Source organism: Apodemus sylvaticus, chromosome 3 (genome assembly GCF_947179515.1).
Source record: "Apodemus sylvaticus chromosome 3, mApoSyl1.1, whole genome shotgun sequence".
NCBI lineage: Eukaryota > Metazoa > Chordata > Mammalia > Rodentia > Muridae > Apodemus > Apodemus sylvaticus.
The window spans coordinates 25,547,076-25,566,259 of NC_067474.1; the positions used below are offsets into that span (position 1 = coordinate 25,547,076).

The following is a 19,184-nucleotide window of genomic DNA, read 5'->3' on the forward strand; positions in this document are numbered from 1 at the left end:
CATACCCCTAGAAAGTAGGGCTTTCATGGGAATGATCGCCGGTGTTCAAGGTTCAAAAGTCATTCCAGACCCCTAGTCTTTCCATAAGACCAGAGGCCCCTCATAACAGCCAGCTGAAGGCAGGCATGCCCCTGCTTCTGAGAATGCTAAAAGGAAGTGCATGTTGAAGTGAGAAAGAGTTTACAGGTTCCTTGGCTCTGAACTACAGCCTGGCACCTCTGCCTTCAGGACCCAAAAGGCCTCTCTTCCTCCCAAAGCTTGGAGTTCCTGCTTCATCTCCTCCCAGACCTCTGAGAATGTAGCCAACACACGAGTAGCGCCCTCAACTGCGGGGGTCACCTCCACACTGTCAAACCACAAGCAGCTGGAAGACAGTGAGAACATCTGGACTTAAATGCAGCACAGGCAAAGAGGACAATTCCCTGTGTGTTGCTCCTCATCCTTCAGAGACCCCGCCCGCCTCGCACCTGCCGTTCAGACACCATTTCTTCAGCAGCACTCAGTGAGGTAGTGTTGCTCAGATGGGGAACCTCAGGCAGGCGCAGTGCACTGGCTCAGCCACGGATGCACAGGTAGGAATGTTAGATGATTCCGGGTCCCAAGTGAGAACCCTTCTATGATGCTACTCTGGGTCCTCCCACTTCCCTGATTTCGAATCTTTCTGGATTCAAAGGGCTTTCTAGGGCTCAAAGTTAGGCTGCCTATGTGTTGGATGCAAAGGAAGCCTCTCTGGAGGGAGGGCCCAGCCTCAGGTGGGTGGTTGCTCCATGGGTCCTAACTTTACTGGAAGCTGAGCCTGGGTTTTCATCAGCTCCCAAGCAGCTGAGATAAACTTGCATCATTAGGCACAGGAAATGTGTGGGATCCAGGGAGCCTCAGAAGGAACCTTTTAAGGTAACCAGCATCTGGGAAGCAGCTACAGTGGCATCAACAGCCCTCCCTGGAAATGCATCTGCTGGGCCCAGTGGGAGGTAGGGGTGGCTTTGATGGCTGTGAAGTCAGTACCAGTGTGACAGATGCCAAGAGAGGTCACAGCCACCACAGAGATGGGCATGAGGATTATATCTGTGAGTCACCAGGGAAGGGACTCAGTCATACTCTGAAACCTGGGGACAGGAACCAAGCTGTCTCCACAGCCAGCTTCCCACAAAAGCAAGATTAATTCTCACACATGAGGGCTGTAGAGCAGGCTCCCTGTCAGCCTGGAGCTACAGCAGTGGCAGCGCATTCAATTAATCTTTAACTGCTTAGCCTGCTGTGCAGAGGTCAAGGCACCTGGCCTGCTCTGAGAGCTTAACTCGGTCAGGGCCTCAGGGCCTGCAGCTCCATCCTGAAGCCTCCAAGCTACAGGAGAACGGATCTGAGAGCTTTGTAAAGTAAAATAAATGGCGGAGCCCAAGCAGATGAGGAGCAGCGAGCGCCACTCTGTCCCTGGGGACCCAGCGAGACCAAGTCCAGCCTCTTTTCCTGGAACAGGAGAGAAAGAAAACTCAAGTGGCTTTTTTTCTACCTAAAGAGACATTTTGAGGGAGAATTTCCAGGGGTAAGGGCAGGTTTCCTGAGGTTGGCTGTGGCCACCATGTGCCTGGGCCTCTCTCCTCCTCACAGGGAACGGTAATCTCTCACCTCATGGAGGGCTGCGAGGAACATAGAGAATGTACTGAGTGGGGGATGGGTGTCCTTACTGTCCCACTGCTGCTGAGCTGAACAGTAGTCATGCCTAGTGAGTGAGGACAGAACAGACTACCCATGCGGCACAGTAACAGAAGCCCAGCCCTTCTCATAGGCAGTGTAGAAGTTAATCAGGAAGCCACTGACATCTTTCACAGAGGGCTTGCTGGGATGCGAAGATCTGTTTCAGGGGTTTTGGTCATGCTATTCAGGGTGCAGGCTGGCCTGAAACATGGAGTTTTGAGACTAGGGTTCAGAACTTTGAGTACTTGCTGGGCACCAGTGGGCTTGAGTTGGCCATAACTTGAACGCACCAGTGGTCTGTGGCAGCTGCCCACTGTCCCAGTTTTCATACTATCAGGGTGACAGGTGTCTCCACTGGAGTTGTTCTAGGGTCAGTTGATATAAGACTGGATTCTCGAAGCCTCTCAGCCTGTCAGAATCATCCTTGCCTTTAATATATCTTTACAGACTTACCAAAGGCCCCTTCCAGGCCACCCATCTTTTCTCCCTCTTGTTGGAGAGCAGTGCCTTTTTCTTGGTTGTTTCTGCAGACTTCTCTGGACCCTCTGTTCTGCCCCTGCCTCATGTCCTAAGCCCTTGTTTCTGCTTTCAACAGCAAGGAAAGTAGCAATTGTCTTAGTTAGGGTTTCGTTGCTGTGAAGAGACGCCATGATCGCAGCAATTCTTATAAAAGCAACATTTAATTGTTTTCAGATCTGGATGAGTTAACACATTGTTATGCTTTTCCTGGTACAAGATTCTCTTCCCATGATTATTGCTTTATTGCTGGTGATGAGATTTTTAGACTCAAAATGCTACTTTCCTGATTTCTATTCATCACTTTTGCCTTTTAGAGCCTGGGGTCCTTCTCTGTGCCTCTGATGTAGTACCAGTTCAGCTGCCCCATCAGAGGCTTAGCTCCCACACTGGTTTCAGCTTGGCTGGGGGCATTTGGCTGGTGTGTTGGCAACTATGAGGAAGGAAGGCAGGCATCTCTCCCATCCTGCTCTCCCCAGAGGATGCTGTGCAGAATCCATCATCCCTTGCCCACCCCGGTTGGGTCCCTCTCCCTGGGCTGATGGTTGCTCATTATAGTAACTGGTCCTCTGCCAGGCACTCAGCCTCCCCTGAACGCTGTCACCCCCTGCCTACTGAAGAGCAGCCACAGAAGAGAGGAGGGCAAGGGTGTGTTAGACCTCTTGATAAACTAGGCCAGCAACAGCTGATAACCTGTAGAGAGATGGCTTCTCAGCCCAGGTGCCAGAAGGAGCCTTCAAGGAGGACAGCAAGAGTAATTCCATAATAATCAGCCTCTTATATTTCCACCTCTGAGAACCAGCCAGGAATGGGAGGCCATTTGAGCCAGACCTCAGAATGCAGGGTTCTGAGGGGTGCCAGCACTGTTCTGCCAGTGCCTGAGACCAGCTGGAGGCCATGGTACAGGAGGCCATGGTACAGCGTGCTGGTAATTCACTGCGTCTCAATAGCTCTTTGAAAACACCCATTGCCTATGCTCAGATGGGCAGAAGTGAGCTTGACCTGGCTGTGTGATAGCCTTTCCAGTGCTTCAGTAAGAAATCCCAACAGACAACAAGTGTCAAGAGAGTGTGTGGATTGGGACATGTGGGCATATCTTTCTGCCAGAAGCATCCTCAAGACATAAGGCGATGTTCTGGCATGCACAGACTTGGGTGAGTATGCTTCCTCACAACGTATTCAACCGGGGGGGGGGTGTGAACCCGTGAATTGACAGAATAGCACATCTCCAATTTACTGTTGAAGACAAAAGACAGCACATGCCGATTCTCACCAGTCTAGTTCTAGAGTCAACTTAGTATAATATGGTCACAACGGTAGTTATCAATGCATAATCAAGCCCCTTGAGTATGTTATTTCACTGTGTGTGTGTGTGTGTGTGTGAATGTGTGAATGTGTGCTTGTGGTCAACCTCAAGTGTTGTTCCTCAGGAGATGTCCCTCATTAATTTTTTTAGACAGTCCCTCTCTGGCCTGTAGCTCACCAAGCAGGTTAGGCTGGCTGGCCGGTGAGCCCCAAGAATGTGCTTGTGTCACCTCCCAGTGCCGGGCTTACACACGTGTGCCGCCAGGCTTGGCTCTTTATGTGTGTTCTGGAGACTGAACTCAGGTCCTCATGCCTACACGGCAAACCCTTTACCAGGCGAGCCACTTCCTTAGCTCTACATGAATGACGTCATAACCATGAAAAACCTCTGGGTGCCATGTCCACACCGACTCAGTGAGCATTGCTATCACTCCAACTTGTACTGCTGCCCTTCGTCCTGGAGACAATGCAGTGACGTGGAAAGTCTGGTTCCCAGTTATTTAATAACACACTCTTTCCAGTCCGGTTGTAAGCCTGATTCTCCACAATCCATGAGATGGTTCAGATCCAATGTCAGAAAGGTCACCGTGGCCAGGAGTTTGGCATTTAAGGTGCCAGGTATTCTGTTTTGGTGGCTGTCATGTAACCACTGCTGCTAAACAGTTTGTTGGATTAAATAAGTGAGATATATTTACCTTTCTGTCTCTTTGGGTATAATTGCGTTTTGATGGTGAGTCACAAGCCTCTTATGATATCATGCTGCCTTTGGGTCATTTCTCTGGTCATCAATTCCCATTGTATTATGTCACTACCTTCTCATTGATAGGGTGCTAAGTGCATTATCTGTTATTGCATTACTTGCCACGGGGGAAGGGCGGCTACATTTGTCTAGGATATTGTTCACAATCGGTTTAAAAGTGATACGGGGAAGGGATCTGGGTAGCACCTACCTCCTCCCTTGTCTCTCCTACAGCTGCTCCTCAACCCTCTCCTCTGCTCTTGCACTCTGACCAATGGATGGGTGGTGGCCCTGGGCTGAGAGCTGTCTTCTGACTCACTGGCCTTTCTGGATGGTGAAGTTACCTTTGCTTTCAAGGATTAGAATGTTCACCAGGAAGTCCTCCGTATATGGCTTCCCTGCAAGAACACCAAGCAGTGGTGTCCCCAAAGCGCTGTCCCATGGCTCACCAAATCTGGACTGCAGAGATGGGATTTCCAGGCCAGACCATCTGTCTGAGGTGCATGAGCCTGAACAAGTTACTCACTTTTCTTATCTAACATCTTGAATTAACCTCTGTTTTATTCAGAAAACTGACTTCTAGTCTATCATGGCACGGGAGAGGGTCACATGGTCTACAGTGCTAACTCACAAGCTATAGCTAGTGTAATGGCCTGTAACTGCTCTCGGGTCTTATTTCTATGTGGCTATTCAGACAAAGCTTTCTATAGCCTTAAGACATAGTTCTGGCAAATTCCCATGCCTCGCCCAAAGGGGACAGTCACCTTGAGCTGGCATTCCCCCTTGACTGCTCAGTGCCCTCCATCTTCCTAGCCCCAACTTCTGTCTCTGCTTCACACTGGCTGCTGGGGCAGGATGCTCAGCTCGGGGACCCACAGGTTACAGCATGGCCTGGAGAATCAGCCTCACGGTTCAGTGTTCCGGCTCCCTCGGGTAGCACCCTCCACTCCAGATTTCCCTTCTAGTTCAGGAATCTGCAGTCGAGCTTTATGCAGGATGCGGGGTATACTCATCATTGGCAAAGTGGCCAGAGAATCATCTCACAATCACTTCCTAAAGAAGTAAGCGTTGTTACAAAAAGAGAAATTCACCCCTAGGCCACTGTGAACCCCGGAAAGAGGGAGCTGAGAGGGACAGGCTTGAATTTTTTATGTCTTAATGTTCTTATTTTTAAAATTATCTACAATCCAAGGTAGGATAGTCCATTTTATCTTTATCCACTCCGGCTGTGGGTATCGCCCGTTTGTGCCTGACCTTTCACCCCTGCTAACTCTCCACCATTGTACCCAGCGGCATAGAATAGGCCCTCCTGAGGCAGATCCAAGACAAAAATCCATTTCACCCTTAACTGTTCCTGTGTCTATTTGGAAATCACAGTATTTAAAAGCCCCACCTACCACCACAGTTTTCTGAGACCCATTGCTTGGGTATGCTTGTTCTGCAGGGGTTGGTGAGTATGAGCCTCAGACTTGTGGGGTCAGAGTGGGGGGCATGAAGAGGTGGGATCTAGTGGAAGGGGTTGTGTAGTTGGGTCGTGATTGCCTTTGCAAGGGATGAATTTTGGATTGGGAGTAAATCCTCACAGGAGCAGGATGTGCCAAGATGGGACCAACTTAGGAGATTGTTCTTAAGTTGCCACTTGTCTTAGTCAGGGTTTCTATTCCTGCACAAAACATCGTGACCAAGAAGCAAGTTGGGGAGGAAAGGGTTTATTCAGCTCACACTTCCATGCTGCTGTTCATCACCAAAGGAAGTCAGGACAGGAACTCACACAGGGCAGGAACTTGGAGGCAGGAGCTGAGGCAGAGGCCATGGAGGGTGCTGCTTACTGACTTGCTTCCTCTGGCTTGCTCAGCTTGCTTTCTTATAGAACCCAGAACCACCAGCCCAGGGATGGCACCACCCATAATGGGCTGGGCTGGGCTCTCCTCACTTGATCACTAATTGAAAAAATGCCTTACAGCTGGATCTCTGGAAGCACTTCCTAAAGGAAGGTACCTTTCTCTGTGATACTCCAGCTCATGTCAAGTTAACACACAAAACTGGCCAGTACACCACATGTTCTTAAACATCATTTTATTATTTTACCTCTCTCTGTCTCTCTCTGTCTCTGTCTCTCTCTGTCTCTCTCTCTCTGTCCCTCTCTCTCTCTGTACACATGTAATTGCACATGTATGGACGCCACACTCTATGAGAATCAGTTCTTTCCCTCTACTGGTGGCTTCTGGGGATTGACCCAGGGCCACAGGTTTTGGCAATGGCTCCCTAACCTCCTACGGTCCCAGTTTTCTTTTTGGTACAGAATTCTGTACCAAATCGATCTCCTTACTTTATATAGCAACTAGAGGAAGCTATTTAGTTATACAACACAAAATGGACCAGTATGATCCATTATTTTGTAATGCCTCCTACGGTCCCAGTTTTCTTTTTGGTACAGAATTCTGTACCAAATCGATCTCCTTACTTTATATAGCAACTAGAGGAAGCTATTTAGTTATACAACACAAAATGGACCAGTATGATCCATTATTTTGTAATGCCTATGAAACACTCCTTCCTTCATTTGTTAGAAGAGTCCCATAAAGAATAACTTTTGATTGGACACTGTTTGGTGACTGGGTAAGTGTGTCAGCGCTCAAGAGCTGGTTTAGCACATGCAAGACTCTCCATTCTATCTAATGTCACAAGCTAAATGTGTCACAAGCTAAAACTGCCTGATTGCTCTGAGACACTTATATTAGCCAGGGTACTTACAGTCTTGATTTCTGCCCTGTGTTTACACTTTAGAGTAAGTGGTTTGTCTGGAATTTTCCAGTGGAGTTTAAGGGGCATATATTATTGAATACAGTTGTGATCTCATGAATGCTTAACATATTCAATGTATTAAATTAATTGACATCATTACTCCTACCCCCATTTTCTGGAGACAAGGTCTTTCCAATTAGCCTGGCTTGGAACCCTAGATTTTCCTGATTTGTTGCCTGAGTGCTGGACATGTGTGGACCATCATGCCTGGCTTGGAATCATTATTTTTTCTGCGTCTTTAACTTCCCCACACGCTTTGCCATTGAGCCCCTCTTTTGGCTTCTGAATGCTTGATGCTCTCAGCTTTGAAGCTTTCTCTTGGTGTGGTGTTGACAAACGCCACTGCCTATCTTATGTTTTCCATGCCAGGCCATTAGCCATCAGATTATCTAAGGAGATTGATTTTTTTAAAAAAAAAATCTCTTAAAATTGAGATTTAAAAATTACCAGCTGGTGGGAGGACAGCTCATTACTAAAGAGTTGCTCTTCCTTCCTCCCTTCCTTCCTTCTTTCCTTCCTTTCTTCTCTCTCCTCTCTTTCTCTCTCTCTTCCTTCCTTCCTTCCTCCCCCTCTCCCTCCCCCCTTCCCCATCTTTCTTTCTTTCTTTCTTTCTTTCTTTCTTTCTTTCTTTCTTTCTTTCTTTCTTTCTTTCTTTCTTTCTTTCTTTCTTTCTGTGTGTCTATGTTCTCATGTGTGCATGTGGAGGCAAGATGTCGATGCTGGGGAAATCTTTCTTTTTCTCTTTTTGGACGTGGTCTCTCAATAAACTCCTCGCTCACAAGTTGTTAGATTGTCCAACAGCAGGCTCTGGACGTGCTTCCTGTTCAGGGGTTCTGTTCAGGAAATTTCCTCCAGTGCCTATGTGCTCAAGGCTCTTCCCCAGTTTCTTTTCTATTAGTCTACCCAACCAGGGCTAGGGATGTAGACATTCCCAACCATGCCTCAGATCCGGGGACCCACATTTAGATCCTTATGTCAGCATGGTGGGCACTTCACCTGCTGAGCCATCTCCCCAGCGCATGGTGATAATTTCTAATCTTTTTTTCAGTGGGAAAAATTAATAGCGATACTTAAGAGAAAAGATATCATGAGTTCACACTAAAATTTTGAATTAGGAGTTGCAGGCCTTTTATTTCTCCTCTTTGATTTTTGTAATCATCTCTTTTTACCTAAAATCTTGGTTCTAAATAAGAGTAGCAGTTATTTACCTATTTTACTATTACATTTTCCTGAATGGTAATATCAGTTCCATGGGTGACAGCATAGTTTCTAGAAACTGCTTAAGAGTTTGATAAAGTTATTATAGTTAGTCCTTAAGATCTGACTCACTGGGATACAGTCAAATAATCATTTCACATTTCATTTGCATTAATTCTTGAGCATTTGTCTCACTTTAACTTCAATTCTTAAGAACTGCTTCTGCTCACATTGAGTTAACATTTTATAATAACATAAGGCATGAACACAGGTCTGCATTATTATACTCAGAGGAAGTTCAGCTTCTAGATCTTTCTACTTGGTTCCTCTCTTGCTGTGATAATCCAAAAATGCAGCTTATCTTTCTGTTTCTTAAGTTAGAAGTCAATGCATAGGTACACATGACTGTATGCATGCATATGTGTACTGCTTTTTTAAAGTCATCAAGATAATTTATAATAGTTAAATGCCTTTTAAATATACATGATATCTTCTGAAGCTGAAAGTAATATGCACTCAACCAATTTTTAAAATGTATTTGGAACATTAAACATGACAGAAGTCGGAAAAAATCTCTTATGAAGTTCTCTATGAATGAATTGTGACAGGTTCCTGTTTAGACAGAAATTATTCCACCTCCAAGGGAAAATACACAGTGTAACTGTGGCTTCATAGAATGAATTGGGTAGTGTTCCTTTTATTTCTATTTTGTGGAATAGTTTGAAGAGTATTGGTGTTAGGTCTTCTTTGAAGGTCTGATAGAATTCTCTACTAAACCAATATGGTCCTTGGCTTTATTTTTTGGTTGGGAGACTTTTAATGACTGATTCTATTTCTTTAGGGGTTATGGGATTGTTTAGATGGTTTATCTGGTCCTAGTTTAACTTTGGCACCTGGTATCTGTCTAGAAAATTGTCCATTTCATCCAGATTTTCCAATTTTGTTGAGTATAAACTTTTGTAGTAGGATCTGATGATTTTTTTGAAGTTCCTCAGTGTCTGTTGTTATTTCTACCTTTCATTTTCTACCATTTCAATAATTTGGATATTGTCTTTGTGTTCTCTGGTTAGTCTGGCTAAGGGTTTATCTATCTTGTTGATTTTTCTCAAAGAGCCAGTTCCTGGTTTTGTTGATTCTTTGTATAGTTCCTTTTGTTTCTACTTGGTTGATTTCAGTCCTTGGTTTATTTCCTCGAGGTCTACTTCTCTTGGGTGTATTTGCTTCTTTTTGTTCTATAGCTTTCAGGTGTTCTGTTAAGCTGGTAGGGTGTGCTCTCTCCAGCTTCTTTTTGGAGGCACTCAGAGCTGAGTTTTCCTCTTAGCACTGCTTTCATTGTTTCCCATAAGTTTGGGTATATTGTGTCTTCTTTTTCATTGAATTCTAAAAAGTCTTTACTTTTTTCCTTATTTCTTCCTTGACCAAGTGTTATCACTGCGTTCAGTTTCCATGTGTATGTGGGCTTTCTGTTTGTTGCTATTGAAGACCAGCCTTAGTCCATGGTCCATGATAGGATGCATGGGATTATTTCAATCTTCTTGTATTTGTGAGACCTGTTTGGTCAATTTTGGAGAAGGTACCATGAGGTACTGAGAAGAACGTATATTCTTTTGTTTTAGGATGAAATGTTCTATAGATAACGGTTAAATCCCTTTTGTCCATAACTTCTGTTATTTCCAATGTGTCTCTGTTTAGTTTGAATTTCCAAGATCTGTCCATTAATGAGAATGGGGTGTTGAATTCTCCCACTTTTACTGTGTGAGGTGCAATGTGTGCTTTGGACTTTGGTAAAGTTTCTTTTATGGATGTGTATGCCCTTGCATTTGAAACAGAGTTCAGAATTGAGAGTTCTTCTTGGTAGATATTTTTACACATGTATGACAAATATGAAGTATACTTCCTTATCTTTTTTGATAACTTTTGGTTGAAGTTGATTTTATTTGATATTAGGATGGCTACTCCAGCTTGCTTCTTGGGACCGTTTGCTTGGAAAATTGTTTTCCAGCCCTTTACTCTGAGGTAGTGTATGTCTTTGACACTGAGTTGCATTTCCTGTATTCAGCAAAATTCTGGGTTCTATTTATGTATCTAGTTTGTTAGTATATGTCTTTATTGGGGAGTCACCAATTGAATCCATTGATAATAAAAGATATTAAGGAATAGTGATTATTGCTTCCTGATATTTTTGTTGTTAGAGGTGGAATTATGTTTGTGTGGCTATCTTCTTTTTGGTTTGTTAAAAGAAGATTACTTTCTTGCTTTTCTAAGGTATACTTTCCCTCCTTGTGTTGGGGTTTTCCATCTATTATCCCTTGTAGTGCTGGATTTGTGGAAAGATATTGTGTAAATTTGGTTTTATCATGGAATATCTTGGTTTCTCCATCTATGGTAATTGAGAGTTTTGTTGGGAATAGAAGCCTGGGCTGGCATTTGTGTTCTTTTAGGGTCTGTATAATATCTGCCCAGGATCTTCTAGCTTTTATAGTTTCTGGTAAGAAGTCTGGTGTAATTCTGATAGGTCTGCTATTATATGTTACTTGACCTTTTTCCCCTTACTGCTTTTAATTTTCTTTCTTTGTTTTGTGCATTTTCTATTTTGACTATTATGTGACAGGAGAAATTTATTTTCTGGTCTAATATATTTGAAGTTCTGTAGGCTTCTTGTATGTTCATGGGCATCTTTCTTTAGGCTAGGGAAGTTTTCTTCTATAATTTTGTTGAAGATATTTACTGGCCTTTTAAGTTGGGAATCTCCACTTTCTTCTATACATATTATCCTTAGGTTTGGTCTTCTCATTGTATCCTGGATTTCCTGGATGCTTTGGGTTAGGAGCTTTTTGCATTTTCTTTGACTGTTATGCCAATGTTTTCTATGGTGTCGTCTGCACCTGAGATTCTCTCTTCAATCTCTTGTATTCAGTTGGTGATGCTTGCATCTATGACTCCTGATCTCTTTCTTTTTCTAGTCGTGCCAACTCTATCCTATGCCTCCACCACTAGAGCTTTCTTTCTTTACATTTTCACCAGCTCTGGATTAGTTCACCCCATCAATCTACTTCCAGAGAATGCTTCTGACATTACCCACAGCTCTTAGTAATGTTGCCTGTCCACGAATACGGTAGCTCAGCTGCAGTGAGGCCAGACACTTCTTTCTTATGGTGGGATATGACTTTCCTCCATTCCAGCTGGTAGTGCTCCTACTCACCAGCTGCTCAGATGATGCTGTTGCTATACATCAAGGAAGGTCTAGAGGAAAGACAAAGGATGCCAGCCTCACAGAAGATGGAGGAAAGCCCTCCGTCCATACCTCAGGTGCAGTAGCTGGGCCACCTCTTAGGGAGAGAGTGCAATTGATGTAACTGTGAAACTCTTAGAACAGAACAAAGTAGGTGCTCTGGGGTATACACAGGGAACACACACACACACACACACATTATCTTTTTATTGATTCTTTATGAACTTCACATCATGCATTTCAATCCTATAAAGCTCCCTGTCTCTTTGTATCTACCCTCCAACCATGCAATATCCCCCCACAAAGAAAATAAAAACCAAACCAACAAAAATACAAAAATGTTGTTGTAGAAGCTGTGGTGTGTCACAGTGTGTCCCACAGTGAACTCTTTTGTCCATACATCTTTACGTGCAAATGTTCATTGCAATGACTCAGTGGTTTGAGGTCCCTGGCTTCTGCTATACTATCAATTCTGGATCCTCACATATCTAGAACTCCTCTTGCACATCCTATTGTTGCCTTGTATCATGGAGATCCTGCAGCCTTGGATCTTCAGGACTAGCTCCTTCACTCACACCAGCAGATCATAGATGGGGCAGACGTTGGGGTGGGCAAACTCAAAGCCCTGGATGTGGGCCTGAGTGGTAGCCGAGTTGGTCAGCCTGTCAGAACTCCTGCAGCACCCACACCACCAGGGTGAGTTCTCCAGCACTACCTTTGGTTAGCTTATCCAATGCTGCAGCTGTTGAGGTTTGAGGCGTGGGGCCAGCTCTCCTGCTCTCCTGCCCTAGGACCAGCTCACCTATGCCATCACCACCAGGGCCAGCTCTACTGTGCTACCCTGGCCAGGTGCAGGGTAGGAGGGTCCAGCCCGTTATAGGCAGGACCAGCTCTCCACCTCTCATGGTCTTTGTGCTAGCTCTTCCACCTGTTTGGAGGTAGGAGAATGAAAGTGCTGGGGGATGGCATCCTTCCATAGCTCATGCCACCACACAGCAGATAAGGGGTAGAGGAAACTCTCACACGCTCACATCGCCCTGGCCAGTGCCTAGACAAGGTACAGGGACTGCTCTCCCAAGTGCTGTGGCTAGTGAGGGGCAGGGCAGCTCTGCAAAGCCTTTGGTTATCAACATGATCCCAGACCATGGATGTCTGCATGGCCTTTGGTGCTAATATGAGTCATGGACACTGGCACAGACCCCTGCTGCTGCATGGCCACAGACCCAGATGTGACCCTCAGCAGCAGCTCAGGCTGGGACCTCACCATGGCCTCAGGTAGCATCTCAGGCTACTTAGATCAGGCTGTTCCTCTCTGCCCTCATGTCTCCAGTTCTTCCTCCCTTCATAATGCTCAAACTGTTCTGATTCTCTTTCTCTCCCATCTCTCCACTGCACACTTGCTCAGCCTAGTGACTCCCGTTGTGGGCTGGCCATGTGCTGAGTGGGCCTCTGTGTGTATTCTGCTCACCCGCGCCATGCCGATATTTTTTATAATTATTGTTTTAGTTTTTGTGTGTGTTTCGGTGCTTCACCTACATGTATGTCTGTGCACTGCATGAGTTCCTGGTGCCCACTGAGGCCAGGTATCAGATCCCCTGGAAGTAGACTTACAGATGGTTGTGGCGTACCATGTGGGTGCTGGGAATTGAATCTGGGTCCTCAGGAAGAGCAGCTAGTGCTCTTAACTGCTGAGCCCTCTCCAGCCCCACATTGATATTCTTCTGGTCTTTAAGTTTATCAGTCTTTTAGTGGGCTAGGGGAGTTCTCTTCTCTGTAAGAAGGTAGAAAGGGATGAGGGTCTTTCAGGGCCTGTTCCTGAGATTCTGCAGAAGGTAGTGGCTTGTCTTTAAAGTGGACCCTTTGATACTATAAAACGATTTTTAAAAATTATTTTTAAGTGTATGTTTATGCATCTGTCATGTGTCTATAGGTGCCTACAAAAGCCAGAAGAGAGTGATCGGTGTCCCAGTGAGCTGATCAGACATGGATGCTAGGAACCAAACTTGGGTCCTTTGTAAGCAGCAAGTGCTCTTAACCACTGAGTTACCACTCTGAAGTTTTCTTTTTAAGTTGGACCCAGGGGCTGGAAAAATGGCTCAGCAGTTAATAGCAGTCAGTGGTTGCTCTTCCAGAGGACCTGAGTCCAATTCCCAGCACCCACATGGTGGCTCAAAACTCTCTGTGACTCTAGTCCCAGAGGCTCAGACGCCCTCTTCTAATATCTTTGGAGACCAGGCATGCTTGTGGTGCACAGACATCCGTGTAGGCAAAAGACCCATACATAAAATAAAAATAAATCTCAAAGAAAATGTCTTTGTATTTTCTTCATTCCCCAAGTCTTTAATTGAGAAAAATTAAATAAGATAATATATATATATATATATATATATATATATATATATATATATATATGTATATGGAACAACTGTAAAAGTGTCTGGTAGAGGGTATATATTTAATATGCCCCCCCCCCATATCAGACTCAAGGAGACTTAAGAAAGAAAATTCCGGCAGTTTTCCCTAAACCCCAAACAGCCAGAATCACCATAATCACATGCAGCCAAGGTTAGAAACCCTGAATGAAAGTCACACTTCTATGAAGCAGACTCTTTCTGGGCATAGGAGAGGCAGGGGTGTTAAGTCTGTGTCATGTTCACTGCTGTTGTGTCTCTTTACTATGGTTATTTAGAAGATTAAAGATAGGCACATCCTCCTCTGTCTTGTCTTGTATCTGGTTGGATACGATCCTGGATTCTATGAAATTGTGTTTCCCATATCTGGAAGAACAGACTTGGAAAGATCCCAGAATAAAAGGCCTTTCCCAGAGTATGCCTACCTAATAATGATTAAACCAGAGGGTGTGATTTATTGGGACCCAGCATGTGACTGGGGAGCCTCTCTCCAGGTGTTGTGATAGGAATGGAAGGCTGATGAACCTTCCTTCCCCAGGGCATTGAGTAGGAGAGATTTGTGATGTTTTGTTTCCTGTGTTTTATCATGTTCTAGCACCCGGAAAATTCTATTCTGGGTAAACGCTTTAGAAGTTCTGGGGTTGATGCTGGCACTGGACTTAACATTTTCCTAAACTAGAAAGCAAAAGGGAGGACAGTTTTTTTTTTCTTGGTCTTCTGACTTAAGGTTTAGTGACATTGCCTTTTAGGAGCAAGCGTGATGAACAGTCACAGCACATGGTCTGGCTAAGCCAAAGCATAAAGGCTGCCAGAATTATCATGAAGGGTAGCAGCAAGAGGGAGCACTAAGGTTGTTGTTGGAGGGATGACTCAGTGGTTATGATGCAGAGGACTGGGGTTTGGTTCCCAGCACTTACAATGGAGAGTTCACAATTGCCCATAACTTCAGGTTTAGGGGATCTGATGTCCTTTTTTTTTTTTTTTGTCTCTATATGCACACCCACACAAACAGTAAATAAAAAATGAATCTTAAAAAATAAAAGACATGGTAACTATGGAGTGTGATGTTTGCTGTGATTACAGGGTGTGGGTACAGCTATGGGTAAAAAGATGGTCATACTTCTGACCAGAGGAGAGGCCTAGGCTGGAGAGAAAACTTTGACACAGCCAATCTCTGGAGTGAGATACAAGGCAAAGTAATCTGGGCTTGGACCCAAGGAGTCCCACATATACCATTGTAAGAGATTGCCTCCAAAGGTAGAAGAAATCCCAAGACAGCTCTGGTGAGGGCACCCTGGGTAAAAGGGGTGGTGTTGAATGTTATGGGGTGGGTGCCATTCTGATTTTTCACAAGACAATGGTTGGTCACCTTGGCAAGTGCTGTTTCTGTGTGAAGATGGGAGAGGATGCCAGATGCAGATACAAGAGCCCTTAGCTACACGTAAGCAAAGGCTTGTTCGGTGAAATCCAATGGCCATCTCAGAAAACCAATGAGATCGCTATCAGTCCTTGGAATTTAAAGAACATGCAAGGTCAAATTACGAGTTAAGCTGACTGTGAGAAAAAAGTGTTAGTGGCAAGATGGGCATGTTGTGTCTTCCAGATCTGGCCTGGTTATGTTGTCGTCCAAGCTATTTCTGCAGAAATGGGTCTTCTGTGTGGGAAGACACAATCTCAACAAGCATAGGTCTTGCTGAAGAGTGTTTACTCATTGTCAGAGCACTAAGCTCTGCTGCTCAAGGGAGAGCTCATGATCTCTGTCAGAAATCTAGAGTGTTGGTACAGCACCAGTTCCCTGGAAAACTAGAACTACTGAGCCGATATGTAAGCTAGGCTTTGATAAACTACTCAAGTTTGGAAGGTCCAGCAGGCAACGGTCCAATGCACAGCCAGGGATGAGAGCTTACTACCCAAGGCCCTCCCCCAGTTTCTTGGTCTGAGTAACAGAAGCCCAATTAAGGATCTCTGTGGACTGGCCATTACGAATCATTCAAATAGTCCTGGACTGAAAAAACTACTGACAAGATTACACTACAGACTATATCTGCCAGGGGGACATGGTTTTATTATTAGTTTCAAACTTCCTTTTTTTAATTTTAAAAATTTGTTTTTATTGTTAGTTGTGTGTCTGTGTGTAGGTTTGTGCACATGAGTGTCTTTACATGAGGAGGCCAGAAGAGCTTGCTAGGTCTTGTGGAACTGAAGTGTTGGTGGTTGTGAGTTGCCTGATGTGGGTTCTGGGAATTGATCTTTAGTCCTCTGCTTAATTACCAAGCCATTTTTTAGTCCCCAAAGTTCTTAATTGAATATTTTCAGGACCAATGTAAGGCAGCTACCCTTCTATAGGTTCTGTAACAGCAGTGTGGTGCTTGGAGTAAGAATGGCTCCCATAGGCTCATATATTTGAATGATTAGTCAAAAGGAAGTGGCGCTATTTGAACAGATTAAAAGAAATAGGAAGTATAGACGTGTGTCATGGGGGATAGGCTTTGAGGTTTTGAAAGTCAATCTCTCTCTCTCTCTCTCTCTCTCTCTCTCTCTCTCTCTCTCTCTCTCTCTCTCCCTCTCTCTCTCTCTCTCCCTCTCTCTCTCTCTCTGCCTATAGATCATGATATAGTTCTTAACTATCTCTTCAGCACCCATGTCTTCCAAGCCTATTATCATGTTCCCTGCCATGATGCTACTGGATTAAACCTCTGAACTAAAAGAAAGTGTCTAATTAAACACCTTTTAAAAAATAAGAGTTTCCATGATCATGGAGTCTCTTCACAGTAATAGAACAGTGGCTTAGACAGACAGTTACATATGGTTCAATGCTATTAGCTCATAATTCATTTCATTATCTAAGTCTAATTCTTTAATGATACTCTACTGTTAATCTAGCTTGGAAAATTCCTAATAAAACAACAGCCAAAGGGAGCCTTGAAATAACCTCAGAACCAGGTGTAAGAACTCTGTGAACAGGGAAACTATTCTGTTTGAATTAGTCACAGTTCCTGTCTGGGCCAGTGGAAGGAGTTACAGAAGATTTGGTTTCAGCTTAAAGTACTGACCAGCAGGAAATTAGTTTTGCTTTATCCAACAGAAAACACGTGGAACAGAAAAATGTAAACTCTTACTTGGAAGGTGTGCAGAGTCATCTGGATTCCTGTCAGTTGAGCCTGTAGGTTTGTCAGCTTGATTGGTCAGAACTGTTAGATTACACAACCTACGGACATCGTTCAGGTCTAAGAATGATTCCTAAGAAACAGTGGGTGGATGTCAAAGACTTTTGGTGTTTTGAGTTAAAGATGCAGCACACATACTAAGTAACTAAAATACTTCCATATACTTCTGTCAGGAAAGGCAAGTGTTGACGGGCTAGTGCACAGTGTGTAACACATAATTTAGAGAAATACTTCAAGTGCTTCAAAATAGAAAATGTCAGTACTCACTGATCCCAGTTTCCTGAAAGTCTAAAAATAACAGAAATGTTCCACACTTTAAATCTTAAGAGTAATTCCAAGTTGTCATATTGTTTCTAAACGTCTACTTATACTTATTTTTCTAACTAACCTTATCTGTTCCTGTAGCAACCATTAGATGAGTGTCTAAAATTACAGACAGATCATTACAGACAAAAGTGCTATGAAATGTTTCACCTTCATGAGCTATCAACAATGAAAGCATCTTCCAAACCCTCTTGCTTACTTGTTAAAAATAAAATATTTTAATAACTTTTTGGGAACTTCATACATATATACAAGGATGAGACCCATCCCACTCCTCCTTAACTCCTCTCGGATCTAGCTGGCATTGGCCAACTTTCTATCTCCCCCTTTCTTTTGTATGACCTACTGAGTCCTATTTGTGTTGCTCAAATATTCATGGATGTAGGGTCATCCACCGGAATGTTAGTGACCCACCAAGGACCATGCCTTGAAAGAGACTCTTGGACCCTTAAGCCACTCCTCCTCTGTGCTGGTTTGTTACCTAGGCGACCTCTGGGCTGTGATTTCATGAGTGCAGCAGTATTCTCTTCATGTCTCTGGTTCTTACAGTCTTTCCACCTCCTTCCCTCTATGATCCCTGAGCCTTAGGAATGGGGGAAAGGGGTGGGATGGTGATACAGATACCCTATTGGGGTTGAGAATTCTACATTTAATCTGTGCTTTGACCAGTTGTTAGTTTCCGTGTTATCCTCTGTCCACTGTACCAATAAACCCTAATGAGGCCTGAGAGCTGCACTAATTTATGGGTAAAGAGATAAAAGTTTATGGGTAAAGAGATGAGATAAAATAGTAGTAGTAGATTTGCCCCTGGCCCTGTGAGTTTCCCATCCTTGGGCTCTTGGCCTGATTTATAGTATCAGTTATGTATTTCTTCCTGTGGAACAGGTTTTAAATACAATTGGATCATAGTTGGTTACTTGAATGACATTTGTGCCACTATTGTACCCGTGAATACATCTTGACATGATGGTTGCTACTGTAGTTCTCAGGGTTCACACCCAGTGAGACCCTTGGTGACTTTTCTACCCCAGAAGCCTGCATAGCATCTTTGGATACTATGAAAGCTGACTAACAGACAGAAAGCTTCCTGGTCAGTAACAATTTGATTTTCTCCATGTCCTATGATCAAAGTATGTGAAGTCTTCAGTAAGAGGGTCTTAGCCTAAAGTTCTGTTGGGTAACTAAGAGTAACAGACATGAGCTGTATTGTTTGGGGAGTCTCTAGAACACCCTTAACCAACAATTTATCCTACACTTGGCACTGGCTTTTTGTTTTGTCAACCCATGGCATATGGGAGGAATGTATGCCCTTTATAGGGTACTACAATGAAACTCTTTTATATGAACACTAGTTTTTCATATGTGTATGCATGCTTATGTTTGTGTGGATATGCATGCATGCGTGCGTGTACCTCAAGAGCTTGTCTATTTGACATAGGGTCTCCCAACTGGGACTAAGGGACTAAATAAGGTAAGACTAATTGGTCAGCAAACTCTAGAGATGTTCCTGTCTCTACTTCCTCAGTTCTGGGTAGTCCAGGCTGCCTTGACTGGCTTTTTGCCTGGGTACTAGAGGCCAAACCTCAGGTTCTCATGCCTGCTTGAACAGGCATAGATCATCCCTGACTGCCCCTTATTCAATTGTTCTTGTCATAAAAAACCTATGTCCTTTCCTTTCAAAGGGGAAATCACTAATTTTATTACCTATATTGTACTTATTCCTGTTATTATTCTGCTATTACCAAGAAGGTGTTGAACTCCTGTTGTCACTGCATGCAAATGGATTTCTAAAA

At 44.0% G+C, this 19,184-nt stretch overlaps 1 protein-coding gene across 1 annotated transcript in view; it reads left to right on the top strand.

Moving 5' to 3' along the window:
- Window positions 1-222: 222 nt before the first annotated feature.
- Window positions 223-19,184, top strand: part of Cdh17 (cadherin 17) — an 80,482-nt gene continuing 61,520 nt past the window's right edge. The window contains exon 1 of the mRNA XM_052176089.1: window positions 223-572. Coding sequence (XP_052032049.1) covers window positions 565-572 — 8 coding nt within the window. The 5' untranslated portion in view covers window positions 223-564. The remainder of the gene's footprint in view (window positions 573-19,184) is intronic.